The 25,673-nt window shown below is 46.6% G+C and overlaps 3 protein-coding genes across 4 annotated transcripts in view; 2 read left to right on the top strand and 1 right to left on the bottom strand.

The window, feature by feature from the left end:
• Positions 1-591: 591 nt before the first annotated feature.
• mkrn1 (makorin, ring finger protein, 1) lies at positions 592-15,865 on the top strand. 2 transcript variants are annotated; one of them, XM_068586495.1, is made up of 8 exons: positions 592-686; positions 3,267-3,398; positions 7,053-7,234; positions 8,634-8,857; positions 9,998-10,212; positions 12,360-12,470; positions 12,867-13,011; positions 15,204-15,865. In XM_068586495.1, the coding sequence occupies exons 1-8, from the start codon at positions 613-615 to the stop codon at positions 15,414-15,416; spliced, it is 1,296 nt and encodes a 431-aa protein (XP_068442596.1). In that variant the 5' UTR covers positions 592-612; the 3' UTR covers positions 15,417-15,865. The 2 variants fall into 2 exon arrangements, with proteins under 2 accessions (XP_068442596.1, XP_068442597.1); XM_068586496.1 differs by lacking the exon at positions 592-686 and adding an exon at positions 2,251-2,391.
• Positions 15,866-18,063: 2,198 nt separating this feature from the next.
• On the top strand, positions 18,064-22,516 carry tmem121b (transmembrane protein 121B). Its single transcript, XM_068586140.1, has 2 exons — positions 18,064-19,235; positions 22,156-22,516. Exons 1-2 carry the CDS (start codon positions 18,112-18,114, stop codon positions 22,229-22,231), a joined length of 1,200 nt encoding a protein of 399 aa, XP_068442241.1. The 5' UTR covers positions 18,064-18,111; the 3' UTR covers positions 22,232-22,516.
• il17ra1a (interleukin 17 receptor A1a) overlaps positions 22,298-25,673 on the bottom strand; it is a 12,422-nt gene continuing 9,046 nt past the window's right edge. Inside the window, exon 11 of the mRNA XM_068586139.1 lies at positions 22,298-25,673. This exon is cut by the window's right edge and continues 153 nt beyond it. Coding sequence (XP_068442240.1) covers positions 24,394-25,673 — 1,280 coding nt within the window. The 3' untranslated portion in view covers positions 22,298-24,393.

The following is a 25,673-nucleotide window of genomic DNA, read 5'->3' as shown; positions in this document are numbered from 1 at the left end:
TTGGAAGAGCAGTAGAATACAGCTGACCCCAACTGAATGTACATGATGAGGGAGACGGAAAGGGGAATCAACTGAAGACATTTTCACTGTGAGATAGACATCGTGGTGTCACAAAGCTTTGCTCATCACGACTGTAGTTGTCTCTCCTCATCAGGAACACAGAGCAATGACTAATGCTTAAGATGATATTTTATGGCTCTCTGAATATGGTATATTACAGTTTGCAGTTTCTTATCTACTCTCTCTGTAGGGTTTTATAATTGCAGGAATTATATTTCCACTGGGGGCAAAAATGATCTCCCAAGACAAATGTCCATATGTCCACCGAGAATCAAATGGCAAAACTGTGCACAGTTATCTGAGATGACATTGATAGTTTAATCAAGGAAATACATTTTGTTTTAATTTTTCAAATCCAAAAATAACTAAAGTAACGTGTGGTAATCCACTCACACTGACTGATGTCGTGTTTGTTGTCATAACGAGTGTGTGGGCTGGACCTGGCGCGAGCGGTTCGGTAAACTCCGACTCGGATCGTACATATACGAAAGAAGCCGAGAGGAACCGGAGCTTTCCGGAACCTCCGGCTGGAGCGTCTCAACATAAACAGCAATGGCGGAGGCAGCAGCAGCGTCTACAGCGGCTTCACCAGTAACAGTAGGTTGGACCAAACACGTAACCTGCAGGTAAGACAAGAACAATAACTATTAAAATATTAAAGACAATGAGCGTTATATCGTCTGTCGCTTGATACCAAAATAGCTTTTAAACGGTGGCTGGCGAGTGACTGACAACAGCGTCATCGGCTCGGCTGAGCTGCTGCTCGCCAGCTTTGGTGGAGCGCCGTGTTGTTGTGAGCTCTGTTATGGTCTCATAGCAGGCTGCTGAGGGTTAGCATACAGCCTACTAGCTCTCTTATGGTCTCATAGCAGGCTGATGAGGGTTAGCATACAGCCTACTAGCTCTGTTATGGTCTCATAGCAGGTTGCTGAGGGTTAGCATACAGCCTACTCGCTCTGTTATGGTCTCATAGCAGGCTGATGAGGGTTAGCATACAGCCTACTAGCTCTCTTATGGTCTCATAGCAGGTTGCTGAGGGTTAGCATACAGCCTACTAGCTCTCTTATGGTCTCATAGCAGGCTGATGAGGGTTAGCATACAGCCTACTAGCTCTGATATGGTCTCATAGCAGGCTGATGAGGGTTAGCATACAGTCTACTAGCTCTGATATGGTCTCATAGCAGGCTGCTGAGGGTTAGCATACAGCCTACTAGCTCTGTTATGGTCTCATAGCAGGTTGCTGAGGGTTAGCATACAGCCTACTAGCTCTGTTATGGTCTCATAGCAGGCTGCTGAGGGTTAGGATACAGCCTACTAGCTCTGTTATGGTCTCGTAGCAGGCTGCTGAGGGTTAGCATACAGCCTACTAGCTCTGTTATGGTCTCATAGCAGGCTGCTGAGGGTTAGCATACAGCCTACTAGCTCTGTTGTGGTCTCATAGCGGGCTGATGAGGGTTAGGATACAGCCTACTAGCTCTGTTATGGTCTCATAGCGGGCTGATGAGGGTTAGGATACAGCCTACTAGCTCTGTTATGGTCTCATAGCAGGCTGCTGAGGGTTAGCATACAGCCTACTAGCTCTGTTGTGGTCTCATAGCAGGCTGCTGAGGGTTAGGATACAGCCTACTAGCTCTGTTGTGGTCTCATAGCAGGCTGCTGAGGGGTTTAGGCTACAGCTTGCTAGTTATGTTATAGTCTCATAGCAGGCTGCTGAGGGGGTTAGCATACAGCTTGCTAGCAGAGGTGTCAAGTAACGAAGTACAAATACTTCGTTACTCTACTTAAGTAGGAATTTTGAGTATCTATACTTTACTGGAGTATTTATTTTTCAGACTACTTTTTACTTCTACTACTTACATTTTCACGCAAATATCTGTACTTTCTACTCCCTACTTTTTAAAAAATAGCCTCGTTACTATTTCATTTTGGTATGTTTGGTTTGTTTTTCATTCCGGCTAGCTAGCCAGATAAATCGCGCCATCCGGATAGAGTGAATTTGATTGGGGATGGATGAGAAGTATATACCATCCGACACCCTATTGGTTTTTTACGCGATGCACCTGAACATGACACAAATCAACCGTTACAATCACGTCACTCTCCAGCAAGGACAGCAGAGAAGCCGATTGCAAATATGTCGTCTCGGAGAACTCGAGCACTCGAGGGGGGGTGCGCGCGACGAGAAATACGCGGCGCCGAATAGCTGTTGTGCCGGGAGGGACAGTCACGTTCAATGCGTGAGACTTGAGAGCCCGATACCTCCGTCTCTCTGCTCCTCTCTGCCGGCGGTTCCCCGGTCGCGTGAGTTTCTCCCGCGACTGTCTGTTTGAGGTAAATAGGATGTCTATGCAGCGGATAGGTTTACAGGTGCGCTCCTTAGCGGGAGTCTAAAGAGGAACCAACGCGCCTAGGACTGTTTTTTTGCCGTGAGATATGGCTTGTATGGACTTTTTTCAACATACATATTACAATACTTATAGGCAACTAGTTATTATCATGTCTTCCGCTCCATGAAATGCATGTTAATGCTCAGTAGTACACATATGGTACTTTAATGTATTGCATTGTAATAAAATGGGATCATTTTCAATGGGCATATATGCAGCTGAAACAGGTAGCCTAGTGCATCCCACATTTTTCAATATACCATTTTAATACAACATTATAGTCATTGTGGCCTTTAGAAAAATGATTGTTTTGGGGAGGTGGGGTAGTGCACTATAGGCCCCTGAGACCGGCTTAAGAATTTGTCCTGAATGGAAAAAAAATCCCCTTACATTACTTTTACTTTTTTACTTATAAGTAGTTTTGAAACCCAGTACTTTTATACTTTTACTTAAGTAAAAAGCTTGAGTTGATTCTTCTACTTTTACTTTTTTTATTTCTAAATCCAAGTATCTATACTTCTACTTAAGTAATGAATGTGAATACTTTTGACACCGCTGCTTGCTAGTTATGTTATGGTCTCATAGCAGGCTGCTGGGTGCCATATCCAGAGATCCTGGAATTACAATTGTTTGACTTGACCCGAGCTAAATTGTGTTGCCAAGAGTTGTCTCGCTTGGATCTAGCATGTTTTTAAAAGAAACGTCTAAACTTAGTTTTCAATGTAAAGTTTGGTTTGACATACAGAATAAACATGCCAGTAGGCCTCTGACAGGAAATCTAGTCTATTTACTCGACGACTTATTCTTTTGTATTTTCAGGTATTTCATGCATGGTCTATGCAAAGAAGGAGACCACTGTCGATATTCCCACGATCTGACCAGCAGCCAACCCGAAGCCATGACTTGCAAGTTCTTTCAGAAGGGAAACTGTGTGTTTGGGGACCGTTGCAGGTAAACTTATTATTCCTATGTGGATTCAATTAATTCAGTTTGGCTTATGTTTGTAATCTACTGGCATGTTCAAAGTCAGCTGCCACAGCTTTAAAAAGTGCTCTTGGTTGTGAGTTAAGCTCCATCATAACTTCCTTTCTAAAACTGGCCTTGCCCTCGGCCAAATGACAGCACAGCGACTTTGCTGGCAGGAGTTGTCAGTGTGTTGCAGCCTGCTCCTGCAGTGGAACAGACACCTGAGACCGCTGATGTCAACATGCTGCTCTGTATCTGTGTCAACACCTTTAAGTCCAACCAAAAACCGGAACCACTCAGCTGTGACATCTATAATTGCTCTGCAGGATAGAATAGTCTCTGATACAAGTGATGCTGATGTATGTTCAACACTCCTGGTTTCATCACCACCACTCTTTGTTGAGATGAAGAGGACAACCATTCTAGTGCATGCAAAGGGAATGGAGACTCAGCTGACAGGATTTACGAAGATTTTTGGAAGGTTTCTATTGGGTTTTTCCAAAAATCTGAATATGATGCATCGAAATGTTTCATCATTACTTGTTTTGTTTATGAAACTAATTTATAATATACCATGCACAATTTCCTAGATCATGATTTAAAATATTTATTATTTCTGGTTAAAAGTCCTTAACGCAAAGTTTACTTTAGAGGACTTGGAGAAACCAGTCAAATGTTGGCGTCTTTTGCTTTATCTGATTTGTTACTCAATTATCAAAATGAGTACCTATTATTATTATTATTATTATTATTATTATTATTATTATTATTACTATTGATCAAAATGAAAACAAGTGTGAAAGACTTTAAACGTGTACAAAGTGTATCCCTTTAAAAATGAATTAAAATCATGTCATACGCATGAGGCTGCGGATTAATTATATGCTTTTTGGAAATAGCCACATGATTACAAACTATTATATTATATTTGTTATCATTAACAAAACCCTTGTTTGGTTTTGGTTTGGTTTTGGTTTGGTTTGGTTACTATATTGGTACCCGAGCTTAGACTTGGTTTGCAGGAGTAAAAACAGTAGAAAAACAGTGGAAAAACAAGGCATCCATCTTGACATACATTACCACAGACAACCAGACAAACATGATGAAAGTCCTCAGGTCAGTGCTGTTGTGGTTATAATGTGTTCACCTGTGTGATGGCTGCTGGAACAAAGCTGGTTACATAGCACTTTGTTCTGCACCGTGGGGCAACATGCCTCCGTCTGGAGGGGGAGAAGCTGAAACTCCCTGTGCAAAGGGTGGTGTCATCCTTTAAAATGGAGCCGGCTATGCGCTCTAGCTGTCTGGTGTACAGGGACTCTGGACTGAGTTGTGTCTCACCAATCAGCCTGCTGGAGCATTTCACAGTCTGATGCAGAGAGTTTCTGCTCTTTGAAGAAAGGTTTCCAAACCACGACACCAGGGAAAAAGATCAAATTGATTTAATAAAAGCATGATAAAATAAGGTCATCATCGTTTTGTTAATGTGGAAGTAAGACAGTTTCCTTAAACAAGACAAACGCTGGTGCCTCTTGTTACACACGACTTCACGGTTTGCTTCAAGGTTCAATTTGGAGTTGATAGTTGTCCCAAGATATTTATAGGATTGTACACGTTCCACAGTCTGACCCTTAATGGATATGGCTTCATGTGTGTGTTTAAAACCATACATAATACACATTAAACTTACGCAGTCATTTTTATCAAAGAGTGCAATGTTTTCAAAGAGCAGTATGTTGAATTACATTAACCTTTTGACAGTTAAAGATGGTCCAGACAGCCCTTTGAAAACACCCAGACAGCAGCAGCCAGTGTGTACAGACGGTGTCTGTTGCCTGTCGGGCCTCAGGAGCATCCCCATAGTTGGAGAGGCCCTCGGATCAGCAGCAGCAGCAGCAGCAGCAGCAACAGCAGGGGGGCATTAGTTATTCACATAGTTGATCATTTTCTTTTATTACTCTGCTTATGGCCTGTAGGAAGCCTTTGGTTTGGTGTGTGTTTAGCACTGAGCTGCTGCTCTTGTGTTGATGAGGCACATTCCTCCATCCTTGTGATGGAGCTGCAGTGAGGAGGGTATCCTCTATATGTCTGTGCACTCTGTACTAAGAGTCCAGAGAAAAGCTCTCACTGTGGGGGTTTGTTATGGCTGAATTCCCTGGGCTGTCTATTGTGATAGGCTCCGTCTAGCTCTCTCACTCTGTCTCTCTTCTGCAACCCCCAGGGCCCCCCCCCCTCCTCCTCGGGCTCTCACTCGGTTTGTGCTGCAGCCTCCTCTGTCATTCCTGTATGCATAGCTCCAGCCCTCCTCCCCTCACCAGTCTGGGAGCAGATTGGTTAACAGTGTAAGGATTGAGCTCACTGTCATGGGTGAGTGATTGGGCAGGTGTTCCTTTTGTATAGCTGTATGTTCCAGTGGCGGGCCGTAGGTTTCAGCCCTAGGCCTTCAGCTAACCCCCCGATACGACTGCAAATGTATAAAACAGTAACATAATCAGCATTTCACTCACCAGATGCACATGGCCCTCTGTAGGAAAGATGCCATCAGTAAGTCTTGAGGTTCTAGCTTCTAGGTGAGACGCTAGCTCGGGCGGGCAAACCTTTTGCTCAGGGCCAAAATGAGTTTTAAAATGTGGCAGGCGGGCCAAGCAGAGTAAAGCTGCGTTTACGCCAAACACATCGCAAATGTTACTCGCTCCTGAAAGGGGCGTGGCTTATCTACGTAAAAACAATGACTCCATCCAACATGGAAACGACCACTAGTTCTGCTTTGTACTTGTTATTTAAATTCCACATGCGTGGGAACATAAACTCCATGGTGTCAGGGTTCATAATATTATCCGTAGTCCCACAACAGCGTCTGAATGACGGCCGCTACCAGCTCCTTCAGGGGTACCGGCAGCGGTTTGATAGCAAGGACGGGACGTCGGTGACGACGATGGAGCGTCTCCTTTGGATACATCATCTCTATGTTCACAGACACAAACATGAAGCATACAAAGAGCAGAACACTGTAGCTGAAACATGGAGGAGGCTCGGCTCTGGAGCTGCAGGCAGGAGACCCTTCAAACCGAGCCAGCTGGAGCCGTTTGGACCAAACTGTGGAGTCACACAAACCACTTGATTGTAGTGATTGTCTCAAAAGGTTGTGCAACTAAATATTGAGTTAAGGGGAGCATCCTTTTTGTCCAGGAATCTTTTTATTCGGTTAAACCACAATTCAAAAGCAATGTCTGGTTTTCATTCGTTTAATTGTCAGTTTCAAGTTATTTCAGTGGCTATTGTGTGTTTTTCTTTCTTTAGGAAGGGGGCTACACTTCAGTAGTTGAAATGCTGTCTTGAGGGAGATGCCGTGTCATTACATATGGACAACGTCCTGTATAGTAACGACTCATGTGTTCTGCAAAACATTTTGCGTTCTTTATACTCATATGAAGCTTTTACTGATGGTAGAAGTTTGTTTTGTGTTTCAATCCTGGATTGTTCATATTCAGCATCTTGAAGTTATCCTTTATATTTCTATTGATGTTGCCTGTCCCTTGTGTTTGTAGACGTTTCCGTTGCTCTGGTTCCGTCTTCCCGCCGTGGATGCTGTCAGGCAGTAAATCATTTGAACCGTGACACTCAGGTCCTGTGCCTCCTCAGGTTTGAACACTGTAAGCCAGCGAAGAAGGAGGAGTCGCCAACACCACAGACGCTGCCGCTGCCCTCGGTCACGCTAGCCGGTTCGTCAGACCCAGAACCCAGTGGGCCAACACCCGGTTCAGGGGCACAAGACTGGGTCAACGCTGCAGAGTTTGTACCAGGACAGCCGTACTGTGGACGGGGTGAGTGGATAGCATCGATAGCATGTGTGAAGACTCGATGGGGAGGTCTTTCATACCTCCGTTGAGACGCCCATACCCTTCATTGGCAGCCAATTGGGTTACACAAGAATTGTAAATTTAATAAGCATCTATAATAATAGTTGAAAGTTAGTTAAATAGTAGAAAGCCTCCAGTGTCACTGGAGCTTCTATGGTCATTGTGGACATGTAGCTGAGAGCTCGAAATCCATCAATGAATCAAAGGATGTGCACTCATGAAGTTTCCTTCAAAACAGTTTTTGTCCTTCAAAATCCTGATGCTCGTCGACGTGGGAAAGACAGTTGGGGTTAGGTTACTTTCTGTTCTAACAGCCTCTGGTGCTTTTCTCCATTTGACTTAGTTCATGTAGGCTCGTCTGAACTCTTTCATTCAGACGTTGATGTGAGGCGAAAGACTGGAACAAGACCGCCTGAAGAGGATTGGTGATCATTTCCTGTTTGCGTCTCTTGGTTTGTTTGGTCTGTAGCAGTCGGTGAACAACGGCTGTGAACAACACTCATGGTTCCCCGTGGGATGTGGTCTGTAAATACAGAGCTGCTCAGGTTGTGACTCTGTTGAAGGGTAACTTAGGCCTCACAGCCAGTGAGCAGGGCCTCAATGCAGGAGCTCTTGCTGACCGTCCTCGGCTTGTTGGGGCGAAAAGATGCCAGAAGTAAAATCTGGAAGTACTTTGGGTACATTGCAGACTGAAGGAAAGCCCACTGACACACAGAGACTCGTCTCTTGAACAAAGCCACACAGACCAAGGAGGCAACACGTCAGACAGCAACCAATAGGCCGAGCTAGCCGTGGATAACCAATGCTGTGGCGGCACCATGTAGTGTTCATTAACATCTTGCTGTAGGCTAATACTAATATTAATGCCATTTGTTAAGTGTCCCAAAAGCTGGGCAGGAACACGTTGGTAAAAAGGGAACCATACAGAGGTTTTATTTATGACCATACCAGATAAATATACCAGTATCGTGATATTTATCGCAGGTATCTACTATTGGTACCTTCCTACGCAGGAGGCGCGAGGGTCCATGTGGCTGCTGTGACCCGACGACCACACACGTGTAGAAGTTTCACATTTCCTCACAAAACTTCTCCTTGAATGAGGTTTGGACAGAAAAACAAACGGATGAGATCACTTCTGATAAGTCCTGTTAGTGGACGTAGCGTTCCACTCTCTTAGCTGCACAACTCGATACTGGATCATTAGGAGGGAAAGCATTGTCCTCATTATACAGTTGAGTAAAAGCGCGATAGGGCCGAGAAGTTACCCTTCAAGTTTAAAGGTAACATTGAGGGCTCATTAGCAGACGGAGGCATTTGAGTTTGATGACACAAAGTAAATGTGAACGTATTGTCTGTGCAGCCGAGCCGGTGAAGCCTGAGAGCTCCGCCCCGCTCATCCAGGAGTCTGACAGCGAGGCGTCGCAGGACAAGAAGGAGCTGAGGAAGCAGCTCTGTCCGTACGCGGCCGTCGGAGAGTGCCGCTACGGGATCAACTGTGCCTATCTCCATGGCGACGTGTGCGACATGTGCGGCCTCCAGGTGCTCCACCCCACCGACCACGCCCAGCGCTCCGCCCACACAAAGGTGAAGGGTGCAGAAACAACCCCACATGTCCCTCTTTTCCTGAAATCTTCTGGCATTACTCGAGGTGGATAATAATGCTGATAGGTATTCTGTGTCTGTCGCTTTTGGTTCATTTGCCTGAAATTGAGAAGCTGTTCCCTAAATGTTTGTAAAGGCCTCTTTGCTATATTTGATAATGAAGTGAGTAATGTCAGAGGTAAGTGAATGTGTATTTTGCTGAGTAGGCAGAGGCAGTAGAATACAGTAAAGGGATCCTGATACTGATCCCCACGGCTAATCCCCTCTGAAAGCCTTTTTGTGTTTATGAAACAGAATTGTTTCCATTTTATTAAATGTGTCAATCCGCACTGACACCGTCTGACAGAGACCTCTGAAGAGAGGGAAACCTTTAGTGAAGCGGAGATGGATGCTTTTACATCACACAAATATCTCACTGCCTCAGATTATTTGATCCAGACGACTCTCTCTTACTCTACAGTGGGCGGAGAATTAAAATGCATATAAATTCTAAAGTACAATCTAAAAAACTGTTAAAAATAAACTTGTGTATGGACTGTACTTTTATAGCACTGTTCTAGTCTTCTGACCACTCCAAGCGCTTAACACTGCATGACATCATTTATCCCTCATGCAGTGGCTACCATGCGAGGTGCCACCTCCCCATTCACACCCATTCACTCACCGTAGGAGCAATTTAGCAATTTGGGGTTAAGTATCTTGCCCAAGAACACATTAACATGGACCAGTGGAGCCGCGGTTTAAGCTGCCCATCCTCTGACTGCATGAACCTCGCTCTACCACTGACCCACAGTCACTCAAGATAACTTTGTTTTCATTAGGATGGTCTGAGACATCGCTAAATCCTCCCCTCACAGGTAAACCTGTGTGGTAGCCACCTTACAGAAACGAACCCAACCACCCCATCATTCCAATTCAAATAGGCAACTTAGCTTTGCTAGCGTGTTGGCGTGCTACACAAGCAACACATGAGCCAGAAGCACAGCTGCTCCGTGCAGTGGTCTGATTTAAATCCAGGAGATGCTCCTCTTGTGACAGCTCAGTGAACACCTTGGTTTTCTCTCTACGTTATCTGAGGAGGAAACGGTTGTAGTGTGCTGCTTTAACTGTTCCCTCTCCTAGGCATGCATCGAGGCCCATGAGAAGGATATGGAAATTTCATTTGCCATCCAGCGCAGCAAAGACATGATGTGTGGTGTGTGTATGGAGGTGGTGTTTGAGAAGGCCAACCCGAGCGAGCGGCGTTTCGGCATCCTGTCCAACTGCAGCCACTGCTACTGTCTGAAGTGCATTCGCAAGTGGAGGAGTGCCAAGCAGTTTGAAAGCAAAATCATCAAGTGAGTCACCAACGTACGGCAACGCAGGCTTTGGAAGTGACCGTTGGTTTCATCCTTCTACGGCTGTCTGTTCAGTTATTATCTGGTAAAGTTTCTCAGGAGAATGTCAAACGTTATAATCTGTAGAACATCAAAACCAATGACCAAACAAGTTGTGTGATAAATGTGAGGTGTACAAAGCACGAGGTGTTCATTACAGCTCGTTGACTGAAACATCCATACAACTGAGAACCTTAAACTGTCGTCTCCATTAATGTAGAACAAAAACAACTCATTTAATATTTCTATTCATGAAACTCCGGTCAATAGTTGCATGACTGTTATCTAACCTGGTTACACCAGCTGTATTGATCTGATATTACAGGTTTAAAATGTGGCAATAGACAGGCCTTATAATGAAAACCAGTAAGGACTTTTCCTTTCTTTGATATTTTAGAGCCGGTTCATTGAACAGTCTGCAGGAAAGTTCTGAGATGAGCTTTTTAGTTCCCGGTCAGTTCACTGGAGGACCGTTGTGAAAGGAAGACAAAAGCAGAACTTCCAAGCATCGCATCCTGAACAATGTTACGACAGCGCTGCAGGCACCATGAGAGTAATGACACAGTGGTCACTGGAGGCGGTGTTTCTCTAGTGTACACTAGAGGCGGTGTTTCTCTAGTGGTCACTGGAGGCGGTGTTTCTCTAGTGGTCACTGGAGGCGGTGTTTCTCTAGTGGTCACTGGAGGCGGTGTTTCTCTAGTGTACACTAGAGGCGGTGTTTCTCTAGTGGTCACTGGAGGCGGTGTTTCTCTAGTGTACACTAGAGGCGGTGTTTCTCTAGTGGTCACTGGAGGCGGTGTTTCTCTAGTGGTCACTGGAGGCGGTGTTTCTCTAGTGGTCACTGGAGGCGGTGTTTCTCTAGTGGTCACTGGAGGCGGTGTTTCTCTAGTGGTCACTGGAGGCGGTGTTTCTCTAGTGGTCACTGGAGGCGGTGTTTCTCTAGTGGTCACTGGAGGCGGTGTTTCTCTAGTGGTCACTGGAGGCGGTGTTTCTCTAGTGTACACTAGAGGCGGTGTTTCTCTAGTGGTCACTGGAGGCGGTGTTTCTCTAGTGGTCACTGGAGGCTGTGTTTCTCTAGTGGTCACTGGAGGCGGTGTTTCTCTAGTGGTCACTGGAGGCGGTGTTTCTCTAGTGGTCACTGGAGGCGGTGTTTCTCTAGTGTACACTAGAGGCGGTGTTTCTCTAGTGGTCACTGGAGGCGGTGTTTCTCTAGTGGTCACTGGAGGCGGTGTTTCTCTAGTGGTCACTGGAGGCGGTGTTTCTCTAGTGTACACTAGAGGCGGTGTTTCTCTAGTGGTCACTGGAGGCGGTGTTTCTCTAGTGGTCACTGGAGGCGGTGTTTCTCTAGTGTACACTAGAGGCGGTGTTTCTCTAGTGTACACTAGAGGCGGTGTTTCTCTAGTGTACACTAGAGGCGGTGTTTCTCTAGTGGTCACTGGAGGCGGTGTTTCTCTAGTGGTCACTGGAGGCGGTGTTTCTCTAGTGGTCACTGGAGGCGGTGTTTCTCTAGTGGTCACTGGAGGCGGTGTTTCTCTAGTGTACACTGGAGGCGGTGTTTCTCTAGTGTACACTAGAGGCGGTGTTTCTCTAGTGTACACTGGAGGCGGTGTTTCTCTAGTGTACACTGGAGGCGGTGCTTCTCTAGTGTACACTGGAGGCGGTGCTTCTCTAGTGTACACTGGAGGCGGTGTTTCTCTAGTGTACACTGGAGGCGGTGTTTCTCTAGTGTACACTGGAGGCGGTGCTTCTCTAGTGTACACTGGAGGCGGTGTTTCTCTAGTGTACACTGGAGGCGGTGCTTCTCTAGTGTACACTGGAGGCGGTGCTTCTCTAGTGTACACTAGAGACGGTGCGTCTCTAGTGTACACTAGAGACGGTGCTTCTCTAGTGTACACTGTTTCAGATGTCACGCCTTCTCTGAGCTTGGAAAGGGTCTGACGGAGGAAGGAGCTCTGCAACTTCGACCCTTATCATTTGAGCCCTTACAGTGTTATTAATTATAACTTGATGAACAATCCCAGTGACCACACAGCAGATCTTCAATAGTACTTGTAACCGACTACAATGTTCTAGGACTGTTTCCACCACTTGTTTTTACTTCTTTGCAGGTCTTGTCCAGAGTGTCGGATAACATCCAACTTTGTCATCCCAAGCGAGTATTGGGTGGAGGATAAGGAGGACAAGCAGAAACTCATCCAGAAATACAAGGATGGCATGGGGTACACAGATCATTTCCTATGTGGAGAAAAAACTTGCTTAAAAACCTAAAGCTGTTTCTCTTGCTGGACTAAAGCCTTATTGCTACCAGCTGCTCAAAGAAACAGAGACACAGTCTGTTTTCTGCCTCTTTAGCACGAATGCTCTCTAATGGTAGATCTGTGAGAGTGGGTGGCACTGATGGAAAGCTCTGCAGGGAGTTGGTGGATGATCCCTTGAAGACTTTAACTCTGAAACACACAAAAGAAAATTCCATGTTCATTTAAAAAGCTTCACTGAGAAATATCTTCCAAAATGGATGGTGTTGCTTGATGCCTGTGGTGGGCTTTTTGTGCTCTGGATCACAGAGACTGTGTCTGAATTTACTGTTTGTATTGTTCCCTTTTTGTCTTCTCCAGGAGTAAACAGTGCCGGTACTTTGACGAGGGTCGTGGAACATGTCCTTTTGGCTCAAATTGCTTCTATAAGCACGCCTTTCCTGACGGCCGGCTGGAGGATGCTCAACCCCAGCGACGACAGACCGGATCAAGCAGCAGGAATCGGGTAAAAGTTCACACTCTCTCTTCAAATGCTGTCATTTCCTCAGCAAGTTCTCATGAAAATACTGAAGTGCTAAAGATTGTCATCATTTGTCAAAAGCAACTGATATAATGCAATCGCCCTATGTGGGGTGTATTAGTCCATAGTAGTGAGTATGAGATCATAGTAGTGAGTAGTGAGGTAAAAGTAGTGAGTAGTGAGGCCATAGTAGTGAGTAGTGAGGCCATAGTAGTGAGTATAAGGCCATAGTAGTGAGTATGAGGCCATAGTAGTGAGTATAAGGCCATAGTAGTGAGTATGAGGCCATAGTAGTGAGTATGAGGCCATAGTAGTGAGGCCATAGTAGTGAGTAGTGAGGCCATAGTAGTGAGTAGTGAGGCCATAGTAGTGAGTAGTGAGGCCATAGTAGTGAGTAGTGAGGCCATAGTAGTGAGTAGTGAGGTCATAGTAGTGAGTAGTGAGGTCATAGTAGTGAGTAGTGAGGCCATAGTAGTGAGTATGAGGCCATAGTAGTGAGTATGAGGCCATAGTAGTGAGTATGAGGCCATAGTAGTGAGTATGAGGCCATAGTAGTGAGGCATGAGGCCATAGTAGTGAGTAGTGAGGTCATAGTAGTGAGGTCATAGTAGTGAGGTCATAGTAGTGAGGTCATAGTAGTGAGGTCATAGTAGTGAGGTCATAGTAGTGAGTATGAGGTCATAGTAGTGAGTATGAGGTCATAGTAGTGAGGCCATAGTATTGAGTAGTAGTGAGGCCATAGTATTGAGTAGTTGTGAGGCCATAGTATTGAGTAGTAGTGAGGCCATAGTATTGAGTAGTAGTGAGGCCATAGTATTGAGTAGTGAGGCCATAGTAGTGAGTAGTGAGGCCATAGTATTGAGTAGTAGTGAGGCCATAGTATTGAGTAGTAGTGAGGCCATAGTATTGAGTAGTAGTGAGGCCATAGTATTGAGTAGTAGTGAGGCCATAGTAGTGAGTAGTGAGGCCATAGTAGTGAGTAGTGAGGCCATAGTAGTGAGTAGTGAGGCCATAGTAGTGAGTAGTGAGGCCATAGTAGTGAGTAGTGAGGCCATAGTAGTGAGTAGTGAGGCCATAGTAGTGAGTATGAGGCCATAGTAGTGAGTATGAGGCCATAGTAGTGAGTAGTGAGGCCATAGTAGTGAGGCCATAGTAGTGAGTATGAGGCCATAGAAGTGAGTAGTGAGGCCATAGTAGTGAGTGTGAGGCCATAGTAGTGAGTGTGAGGCCATAGTAGTGAGTGTGAGGCCATAGTAGTGAGTGTGAGGCCATAGTAGTGAGTGTGAGGCCATAGTAGTGAGTGTGAGGCCATAGTAGTGAGTGTGAGGCCATCGTAGTGAGTGTGAGGCCATCGTAGTGAGTGTGAGGCCATCGTAGTGAGTGTGAGGCCATCGTAGTGAGTGTGAGGCCATCGTAGTGAGTGTGAGGCCATCGTAGTGAGTAGTGAGTAGTGAGGCCATAGTAGTGAGGCCATAGTAGCGAGTAGTGAGGCCATAGTAGCGAGTAGTGAGGCCATAGTAGCGAGTAGTGAGGCCATAGTAGCGAGTAGTGAGGCCATAGTAGCGAGTAGTGAGGCCATAGTAGCGAGTAGTGAGGCCATAGTAGCGAGTAGTGAGGCCATAGTAGCGAGTAGTGAGGCCATAGTAGCGAGTAGTGAGGCCATAGTAGTGAGTATGAGGTCATAGTAGTGAGGTCATGTGTAGTGTAGTAGTTAGATCATGTAGTGTTGGCTCCAAAGAACCAGACCTCCAGCAGCCTCCAGAGCGAGAACCAGAATCTAAACCAGAATCTAAACCAGAGCTAGAACCAGAATCTAAACCAGAGCTAGAACCAGAACCTAAACCAGAGCTAGAACCAGAACTAGAACTAGAGATAACATGGAAACTGGGGGAAGAGCAGGGTGAGCATGGAGAGCAGCTGGGCTGCAGCCTCGTCTGATGTCTCTCGCTCGACACTGAACCTGTGCCTCCTGGGTTGCCTCTTGGGTTGCCTCCTGGGTTGCCTCCTGAGTTGCTGTTGTTGTTAGTTGTTCTGCAGAAGTTGCTTCCTCACTTAGACACCACGTCATGTTAAAGAAAGAAAAGATCCTTAAGGCCCCGTGGGGCCCGGGAGTAGCTGGGGTTCAGGTGTCTTGTGTGCTGTGGGGATCCAGAATAAAGCTTCCCTCTTCCTCCCAGAACTCCAGAAGAACCCCGCTGTGGGACATCTTCGACGAGCGGGAAAGCAGCGACTCCTTCGACAACGAGGACGAGGAGATGGTGACGCTGGAGCTGAGCGAGATGCTGCTCATGCTGCTGGCGGCCGGGACCGACGACGAGGTCACGGACTCGGAGGACGAGTGGGACTTGTTTCACGGGGAGCTGGACGATTTCTACGAGATCTACCTATAGCAGGCCGTGGAGACTCGATGAGGAGGACGGCAGCTTCCCCGTGTCGGCAGTGTTTTGAAGCAGGCCATTACTAAATGAACTTTTAAAAGAAAAAAAGAAGAAAAAAAAGTCTAACACGTGCGCTCGTGCTAAACATTTTCTAGACTTCTATCCTTATGGGTCCATCTTGTGCAATTCGTGTTAAAAGGAAAAAATATATAAAATGACAAAAAGAACTCAATATAAGATTTAACAAAATATAACTTTCTTCAAATATTGCTAATAAACATTGTCAAGTTTATTTTGTGGGTGTGGGTTTAACTTTTGGATCATCTACCCAGGTGTTAATGTGTACTTCTGAGACTGAGGATGCACTCTTACTCACTCAGCACCTTTTACTGTAATCGTGATGGGCACCTTGTAAGATTTTACATATGCTTTTCCCCTTTATTAAAGCTGCTGATATATTGTGCTGATGTTCAATGCATTCACCATTATCATGTTCATGTTGTACTGAAAACCTCCCGTGTGCCCTTCCAGGCGCAACACAGTCTGTCATGATGTCATAGATCTAATGAAACCGCCCGAGACGAGCAGCCGGCTCAGTGTCTGATCAGCTGATGACGTCAGCTGTGGAACAGACTGCAGCGCTCACAGCTGGAAGCTTCACGGCAGATCTACTGCTGAGCGACAGGAGAGCGCCTTCAGACGGAGCTCCACTTCCATACGCCATCGAGTGTGAGCTGCTCCCTTTTTGAGGAGTCAGCTCTGTGTTCCAGATCACAGTGGAGGACCCGGAATATAACACACACACACACACACACACACACATACACACATACACACACACACACACACACACACACACACTCGTCTACGAAAAGTTCCACCTTTTTAGAACGAATATGGAAGTTATTTTGCAAAGTGAATGAAATGATGAATCGTGTTTTCAAGTGGTCTGGTTCTCTGTGGTCAGCGTGTGAAGCTTCCAGACCAGAGGAGCGAGTCCTTCCTCAGACGCAGCTGTACGAGTCCTGCAGGTCACTGCTCTGGTCCGCTGCTCGTCCACACATCCTGACCGCTGGTCTCAACCTGTTAAACTCCTTTGAATGCATATGTTTGTACGGAAATGTGTGTTTTCTATGTTCCACAGCCATCCATCTTAACTTGAAATTAAAGTTTATTATGAATCTCTGAACTGTGCGCAGTCTAAATACTTGAGTCTATTTAATCAGGTCTATAGTTAGGACTGGTTCAGGTCTATAGTTAGGACTGGTTCAGGTCTATAGTTAGGACTGGTTCAGGTCTATAGTTAGGACTGGTTCAGGTCTATATTTAGGACTGGTTCAGGTCTATAGTTGGGACTGGTTCAGGTCTATAGTTACGACTGGTTCAGGTCTATAGTTAGGACTGGTTCAGGTCTATAGTTACGACTGGTTCAGGTCTATAGTTAGGACTGGTCCAGGTCTATAGTTAGAGCTGGTTCAGGTCTATAGTTAGGACTGGTTCAGGTCTATAGTTAGGACTGGTTCAGGTCTATAGTTAGAGGTGGTTCAGGTCTATAGTTAGGACTGGTTCAGGTCTATAGTTAGAGCTGGTTCAGGTCTATAGTTAGAGCTGGTTCAGGTCTATAGTTAGGACTGGTTCAGGTCTATAGTTAGAGCTGGTTCAGGTCTATAGTTAGAGCTGGTTCAGGTCTATAGTTAGGACTGGTTCAGGTCTATAGTTAGGACTGGTTCAGGTCTATAGTTAGAGCTGGTTCAGGTCTATAGTTAGAGCTGGTTCAGGTCTATAGTTAGGACTGGTTCAGGTCTATAGTTAGAGCTGGTTCAGGTCTATAGTTAGAGCTGGTTCAGGTCTATAGTTAGGACTGGTTCAGGTCTATAGTTAGGACTGGTTCAGGTCTATAGTTAGAGCTGGTTCAGGTCTATAGTTAGAGCTGGTTCAGGTCTATAGTTAGGACTGGTTCAGGTCTATAGTTAGAGCTGGTTCAGGTCTATAGTTAGAGCTGGTTCAGGTCTATAGTTAGGACTGGTTCAGGTCTATAGTTAGAGCTGGTTCAGGTCTATAGTTAGAGCTGGTTCAGGTCTATAGTTAGGACTGGTTCAGGTCTACAGTTAGAGTTCAGACCCGTGCGGCTGCTGTTTCTTCTGCCTTTTGCATTCATGACACACTACAAAGTCCAAGACAAATTTCCCTGAGCGGGACAATAAAGTTCATGTATTTTATGGTATTATGCCCTTGTTATAAAAGCGGCGCTCACATGCACTAACATGCACTAAATGAATGTACTAACATGCACTAGCATACACTAACATGCACTGAAAGCATGCATGTGTGCAGCTTTGAGGAGAAAGCTAAGTGACGCTCTAATGACGTCACACGCAGAGCCTATTTATTTATTATTAAAATGTTCACACGGGTAAATACAGCTTGTGTCAAATATATTTTCATCAATTGAACACCTATTATTATTTGTATTATTATTAAAAATAATGAATGTATGTATTTACTTTATATGCCAAATAATGTATTAACAACAGAATAATAATTAAAGTAAAATAATTCAGCTGTAGTCCAGTCCACTAGACTCCATGCCGGTCTTTGCGCTTCTCTTTTTTTCCACCTTTAAAAGTCTCGGGAGGGAGGAAGAGGGGAGGAGGAGGGAGGGAGAGGAGGAGGAAGAGGAGAGGAAGGGAGGCGCCGCACACATACAATGATCGCAAACACCGGGCACGACCATCTGAAGGAAGACCCTCCACGATTCAAAGCGAGCTCCGGCCCAGACTCCCCCGTCCCCCTCCCTCCGGAAGCCGGGCCGCTCAGCGGGAGCCGGGACCCCCAGGCCCCGAGCGGCAGCATCCTCCCCCCGCAACCCCCGGTCCGCCACGCCGCCGCCCGCGTCATGACATCGGGGGAGTTCATGCAGAGCACCCCGCTGCTGGCGGACCCGTCCAGGGGGAGCCTGCTGTACAAGGCGCTCTGCTTCCTGCTGCTGGTCTTCCAGGGCGGCATGCTGGACTTCTACCTCATCATCTTCACCGACCTGTACTGGTGCTCATGGATCGCCACGGATCTGGTGGTGGTCTCTGGCTGGGGGATCTTCTTCATGAAGAACGCGCGCAGCAAGAGAGAGCGGGCCTGCGGCTTCCACCAGAAGAGCTCCATCTTCGGCTGCAGCCTCGGGGAGTTCACGTACGCCTACCTGGCCTGGCTCATCTACGTCATCGCCTGCACCCCGAAGGTGGTGCTCATCCTGGAGACGTCCATCCTGGACCTCATCGAGCTCAAGGTCCCGTGCGGCGTGACCGGCTTTAAGGTCGTGGTGCTGCTGTCCGCGCCGCTCCTCTTCTGCCTCATCACCGCCATCATTGAGGACCTGAACGGGGCCACGCGCCACCGCTCCCAGACCTGCTTCCTCGGGACCTGCGTGGACCTGCTAGACAGCTTCACGCTGGTGGAGATGCTGCTGAGGGGCGAGGTCCCCTCCGCGTCCCTGAAGTACACGGTGGTCTGCGTGTACTTCCTGGTGCTGGCCGTGCCGGTGGTCTGGCTGTACGAGCTGACGGCGTCGCAGCTGCGCTGCCGCTGGCTGGGCGCGCGCTTCTGCACGGGCCTGCTGGTCAACGCGCCGCTGCTGGTCGTCCGCTGCTTCCAGGTGTACGTGTACCGGATGCCGGTGTCGGTGTTCATGTTCAAGAACATCTTCTTCCTGGCGGTTCGGCTTCTGGAGCTGCTGGAGCAGTGCGCGGCGCTGCGGGGGGTCCGGCGGCTGGCCGGCGGCCGCAACCCGGCCGAGTTCTCCCACTGCGTGTCCGAGAACGACATGTGTCCGCACGGGTACGTCAACACGCTGGCCGTCACCCAGTCCTAGAGCCGGGCTGCGGGCTGCGGGCTGCGGGCTGCGGGCTGCGGGCTGCGGGCTGCGGGCTGCGGGCTGCGGGCTGCGGGCTGCGGGCTGCGGGGCCGCGCGGAAGACAAGTTCATTCCAGATGCTCTGGATTACAAAGCCAGCTCCTGCTTCCAGACCTTTGGCTAAATTATGACTTGGAGAAAAGTTTCACAAGAAACCCACATGAAAGAATATTTATGAAATAATATCTTGTTATATTTGTGATTATATTTCAAAGGAAATTAATATTGTAAAGAATAACTAAAGATAATTATCCAGATTCCACACATTAAGGGTCACTTTACCCAAAAGGCAAAGACCGTCTTCACCTACCTGCAGGTGAGTATAGAGGTGAAGAGGGCCTCGGGGCCCCGGGGCCTCGTCTGGGATATCGCTTGTCTTCACATGCGGGTCCCTGTGGTTTCATTGTAACGGCTTTATAACAAATAAATAGTTCTTAAAAACCTGCTGGTTTTCTTTTGATTTGCCAAAGTAAAGAACTTTTGAAACATTTAAAACGTTTAGAACGTGTGAAAATGAATTCTGTTGAAATGAGGTGAAAAAATACATTTAAAAACATAAATAGAAAAACATTTCCATTTCCATCATCTGAAATATCTTGAACTCCAAAACATGGAGCCTTAAAGTCTGAGACTGCAGTCTGGGGGATCGGGTTGACCAACCCCAGACCCTCAGAACCCCAGGCCCCCGGACCCTCAGAGCCCCAGGCCCCCAGACCCTCAGACCCCCAGACCCTCAGACCCCCAGGCCCCCGGACCCTCAGAGCCCCAGACCCTCGAACACCATAGGGCCCATTTATAAACAAAAGGGCCCCTGACTGGATGAACATTAAGGCCCCGGCCATGAAGTGGTCTCTATTAGCAAACCACATTGTGATGAGGCGAGCGACACAGGCTTTGTGACACCTGAGGCCTCCGGGCCCCCAACATCTGCAAGAGAACCAACTGGACCTGGTGCTGAGTGCTGTGTTTGCATTCCACTGATGCCGTAGAGACGCAGCAGCGGGACAGCAGGACACAGCTGGACTTTATGGTTCTGCTGTACCCGTAATGCCCCGAGAGGGGTTCTGTTGCCTGCACAGCTCTGCTGGTTCTGAATGCTGCGTCTGGTACTGAGACTAGTACACGGGTCAATACCAGGCAAAAAGGTCCAACAGGTTTTCTATGGCCCGACCGCTGACTACAAGAGTTTCTGTTGGTGTCACTGGTTCTGCTTCTGGTTCTGCTACTGTTTTACTTCTCTCACTTGTGGGTTCATGAGTCTCTGACGTCATCATTTGAATAGATGTTAAGGGTCACCTGAGGCCAAGACCTCCATTTCACAAAAGAAAAGACTCTTTCTGATGTCCCGGACCTCCAAGATCACAGAAAAAACAACCGCGTTGTCTCTTGTTGTTTCTATTGCTGCTTGTTGCTCCAGAGCTTGGACTCATCCTCAGCGGCGTGAGTAGTGAGCTCTTCTTCTCGTGGCCGCTGCTGAACGTCTGAGTACAACACTGAAGAGACGTGCGAGTCCAGCGGAGTCTTTGTCTGCTGGATGGAAAACAATCTATTGTTTCCCATTCAAGTTGTAAACAGCTGCTGGCTTCCTGTCAGCAGCCCCAATGGGGGATGGAAGTGGGGAAGAAAGTTCTACTTACAAAAAGAAGTGTGTTGATCACCTGTGCTCCGCCTCAGTACTAGGATTGAAACATAATAATAGTAATACTAAGCTCTGTCCATGGTCCTGAAACACATGTATTTGGACTCATGATGTTTTTTGACGATGTTCTATCATGTGGTGCCGGCCGGAGCAGAACTCATGTGTGTGACTGATTCTCCACATATCAATACAATGGACCCACGGCTCAGTCAGCAGGCGGCTGGAAGTTAATCTGGAACAACCAGACACTTTGGGAAATATTGGATTTTGGGAACAGCTGGCCAGATAAATCAGAAAGTTTGAAGTCCTTTATATCTTGTTTTGTTGACACATTCTTAAACTGTTTGCACCCATTATGTGTTTCTGAATCTCAAAATGTTGGTACAATGCAACTAAACTGTTCTCTGATTACAGTGAAAGAGAATTGCTTTTACTCCTGAATGACGCTACGTAAGAGAAACACAACCAGAGAGCAACTAAACTACTAACTACTGGTTCTGACACGCAGCAGCTCTGAAAGACCACTCAAGAGTCCAAGATGTGGTTTGGTTAACACGTTAATCAACATGTTAACATATGAATCTAACCACATCCTTATCATGTTTCATTGTTGCAAGCAGACAAACTGCAGATGATCATCATGCTCCTTTGGGTCATTGGAAAAACAATAAACTACTTTGGTCATAATGCAGAGACCCTCATGAAATGTGACCCTGCCGTGTCGTCACTTTGACATGCAAACCACGGCAGACCAGGGATCCACCACGGCGCTCTGCCCGGCGCCGCAGCACCGGGGCCCTCAGCAGCCCAGAGTCGGTTCCTTCATGAAGCTGCTGGGTTCAGCTATTCTTCTTGGAAACCGGAAGACATGGATGGATATAGATGGATAGATATTTGTGGTATATTGCTGCTGATATGAAGACAGCTGCCACACACAACAATGTACTTTGTTTCTCATGTTGCACTCACACTTGGTAGTCATATACAGCCACATTACTTCAGATGTTATATTTGATACTATTGTATTATTAATCTGCTACATGGTTGTGTATGTACCTGTGCTCTGAAAAGGATCCGGTGAACCTGAGGTGTTGGGGACCTTTGATTGATGGACATGCTCTTCAGAAGGCCGTCACGCTGCACACCTGCTCATGTTTAGCTCAGTGACAAACACCTTGTTTCTTTTTCTTCCAACGTGCTTTACAGAAAGAACTTTGCTGTTGTTTCCAGAGAGGAGTCTAGCTGTGCTGTGAAGTTGTGCTGTCCATCTGTACTGATATAATGCAGTTCATGTACTGTAGATGTAAGACAGTATTAATAAACTGGACAAGTGATTTGGAGTTGATATTTATATAACTGTGGAAAATGACTGACCCTGACACAAAGATACATTCTGTAACCTTCATAATCAAAGAAAGTGTAATCTAACACATGTTATTTACAATAAACCTTATTCCTGACTGATTTGACCTTTCACCCATAGAACACGTCACATCCACTGGATTTCCTTCAATGTACTTTAACTGCAGAAAAATGATTAAAACTGTAACAATTCTGATATTTTCAGTTTAAAACATTCAACAAATGAACTAACATTGATAACAGAATGTTAGGAAATAAAAGTCTTGACGTTATATCAAAAAATATCTACTAAAATGAGCATGCTAACCAGCTAGCATGCTAAAAAAGATGAGAAAATAAAAAAGTGCGTTGCAGTAATCAATATGAGAAGAGATAAAAGTGTTTATGATCATCTCTAATTTGGCCGTAGATAAAATAGATCTTAGTTTGGAATTGTTTCGTAAGTAATGAAACAGTGCAATGAGGAGGGAGCGTGGATATTTAACTGGGAATATTGAATATTTACAGTTGATTCTGCAGGGAGTAAAAAGCAAAAAATAAAAGAATAAAAATAAGGATAAGTAAAATGCACAGAGTGCATGAACGTGTGAAAGTGACGCATGTAAGAGTTTTACAATCCCAGATGGAAACAGGACTCTGCTGCTCAGAGACGCTCCAGCTGACTCCTGCTCACCCAAAGTACAACTGAACGCTCTCGTCATCCAGACACAACTTGCGGATACTTACTCGCCGTACTCGCTTGAAAAATTTAAAAAAAAACTCCCGGCAAGTTTTCGTCAAGGAGTTTTTTAAGCGGCTGCGCTTTAAAACGTCTGGTCCTGTGTGATCGGCTCTCAGTCCCCTCACCTCAGAATCTAGCTCCTCATTACCGGAAGCGTTAGCTAATAACTTTCCACCGTTAGCTAGCGGGCTAACGTCACGTCCTCTCCTGCTGTGTTCAATGACTCCATTCATTAAGCTGTAGCTAACGTTAGCTTAGTCTATGTCAACAGAGCTCCTGGGTAACTTAACTTAGACGTACCATGAAATATTATATTACCATGCACTCACGCTCCCTTCTGGCACACGCGCACCTGTTCAGTTCACTGAATATAAACACACCCCCCCTCAAAAAAAAACTCATTGAATCTACACGATTCACGTAGGTCACCTATTTTGGTTTCTAAACGGCGAATTTCGCCGAAAGGTGAGGGATTTTCATGCCTGGAAACAGGAAGGAGACAGCTGCCTCACATGGAGGTCAAACGACAGGGATTCTACCTGTAATACCACGCAACACCATGTGTACCTAGAGGGGCGCTAGTGAGTCATTGTAAAGGACCCAGAAGTAGAGCTGTACATCCTGTTCAAGTACAGGGTCTGTGTACATTTTCAGTTTGTTTATTGGATTAAATCAAGAATGTCCGAAAGGAGGAACCAACTTGTATTTGTGTGGTCCTCCCTGCCACCAGGAGGTGGGCCAGAGCTACAGAAGTGAGCGGAGCAGCTCAAATTCAACCAGCAAAATAAATATCCAACTTCATGTTATTCCTCTGGTGCAGCTTGAAACTCACTCAGTAGAAACTCTGCAGCAGCGGCCTTTTTGGTTTCCTGTAGAAACCGGATCATTTGTAATTTCTTCTTTAACTCAAACTGTCCTTCACTCAGCTAGATAGGTGTATACTTTATCTTTCCCATCCTTTCAGTGTGTTGATGTGCGGTGCCGCTGTAAAGGAAACACAGAAACACGTCTTCCTGCAGAGGTCCTGTCAGAGCGACTTCCATGAAGCGGATTCCTTGAGGACACTCACTCTCTTTAAGCGTCAGCACTTCCTGTCAGGATTTGGACCAAATTCTTTTGTTTGTTTTTTTGTTTTATAAAAATGAAATCAAATAAGTGACAGAAGCTGGGCAACTATCTTTTTTACTTGTCTTTGATCTATGAAGTCATGATCATGTTGATTTGTCTTCATCTGTTTTGATCAAATAACAATAATAATAGAGATAAACCTCTGGCCCCAGGAGCAGCTCATTGTGTTCTATGCATGATGGAACACAGGTTGAAGTCAGTGGACGGTTCGTAGCTACTTCTGCACTGTGCCATCAGTTCCCTTCAGGACCTGAGTCAGAGTATACCAGATTCTTGTGAAACAGCTCTTCTTGCAGTCTCCTCAGAGCCACTAGTGGATCCTCGTTGACCTGGGAGGACATCTTGGAGATGTAGCCCTGATCAGATCCACTGCTGGGACCCTTTCCACTGGGCTCCAGAACCTCAGCCTCCTCCATCTCTGCAGGCTGAGAGTGGCCCATTTCAGATTGATGGACGTCTTCCGTCAGCATGCTGGCACGCAAACATTCTTGACGTTTTGCATCGCAGGAGTCCTGTGGGGCCGAGCTTCTCTTCTCCCAATAAGCAGAGATTTGGCCCATTGGGAGCAGGGAGTCTTCTTTCTCATCCTCTGTGGGACCAAAGGGTTCTGCCTGCGGCGAGAGGCCGGTCTGTCCTGGGGGTCGCAGGTTGTTCATAACAGGCTCAAGTATATAGACAGAGGGGCTGTGAGGATGCACTGGATTCGTCAGCACCTCGTCCAGGTTGGAAAGATATGGAAGTCTACGCTGAGGGTTGACTAATGGTGTAAGTTCTGCCATTGACGACAGTGGGTTGAGTTCAGGTGTCAGCACGAGAAGACCGTCCCCAGTCTCATTGATTTCTACCTGATGGAAGTAGACAGGAAGCCCATCTCTGATCCGAGGAACACACTCTAGGACTGGAGGGATCTGCAGCTGGTCTATGAGTCGGTTTGTCTCAGTCATGACGTCGTCCTCATCGTTCACACACTCTTTCTCGAACCAGTCAGGATTTTCCACCTGGTAGGCCTGGAAGGCTTCGATGGCATTCTTCAGGGCGCTCCCTGATGAACAGTCAAAGTATTCATCCCCACCAATGCCCTTGATGTGGTTGACCTGACCTGGTTGATACTTCTCAATGTCTAAGATGCGGAAATACAGCTCTTCAAAATGCTTCATCAGCTTGTATTTGACTGCGAGGTCAAAGACTGATGGCACGTCTTCTTCCCTGCTGATGTCGTCGAAGTAAGCCACCAAGTACTTCCCCAGCATGCCGGCCTGGTGCATGTCTGGTAGGGAGAGGTTGAGGAAGGGAGTGAGCATGTCGTCGGTCGGGGAGAGAACGTCTTCCCTCAGAGTCACCCGGCCTTGACCGCACATGGCCCTCCACTTTGCCTGGACGCCTTTGGAGCACAGCACCAGGATTTTGTCTGAGGGGTTTTTGAGCTGTTGTCGTTGCCACTCCAGCCAGCGAAGGCGCCCCACCATGCTGACAGAGGTGGAGTCCAACAGGTCCACCAGCACCTGGGTACCGC

The sequence above is a fragment of the Clinocottus analis genome, unplaced genomic scaffold, assembly GCF_023055335.1.
Source record: "Clinocottus analis isolate CAN_PGR_092001 unplaced genomic scaffold, fCliAna1.0.p SCAF_20, whole genome shotgun sequence".
NCBI classification, from domain to species: domain Eukaryota; kingdom Metazoa; phylum Chordata; class Actinopteri; order Perciformes; family Cottidae; genus Clinocottus; species Clinocottus analis.
The sequence above is the reverse complement of the archived record's forward strand: the minus strand, read 5'-3'. Positions and strand labels throughout refer to the sequence as shown.

What these genes read in the sequence shown, in the direction of transcription:
- mkrn1 (XM_068586495.1), top strand. Translation starts at nt 613, where the DNA reads ATGGCGGAGGCAGCAGCAGCGTCTACAGCGGCTTCACCAGTAACAGTA. An exon ending in AGCGCTCCGCCCACACAAAG is followed by an intron (nt 8,858 to 9,997) that starts GTGAAGGGTGCA and finishes TCCCTCTCCTAG; the next exon opens with GCATGCATCGAGGCCCATGA. An exon ending in AAATACAAGGATGGCATGGG is followed by an intron (nt 12,471 to 12,866) that starts GTACACAGATCA and finishes TGTCTTCTCCAG; the next exon opens with GAGTAAACAGTGCCGGTACT.
- tmem121b (XM_068586140.1), top strand. Translation starts at nt 18,112, where the DNA reads ATGATCGCAAACACCGGGCACGACCATCTGAAGGAAGACCCTCCACGA. An exon ending in AACGACATGTGTCCGCACGG is followed by an intron (nt 19,236 to 22,155) that starts GTACGTCAACAC and finishes CGTGCTTTACAG; the next exon opens with AAAGAACTTTGCTGTTGTTT.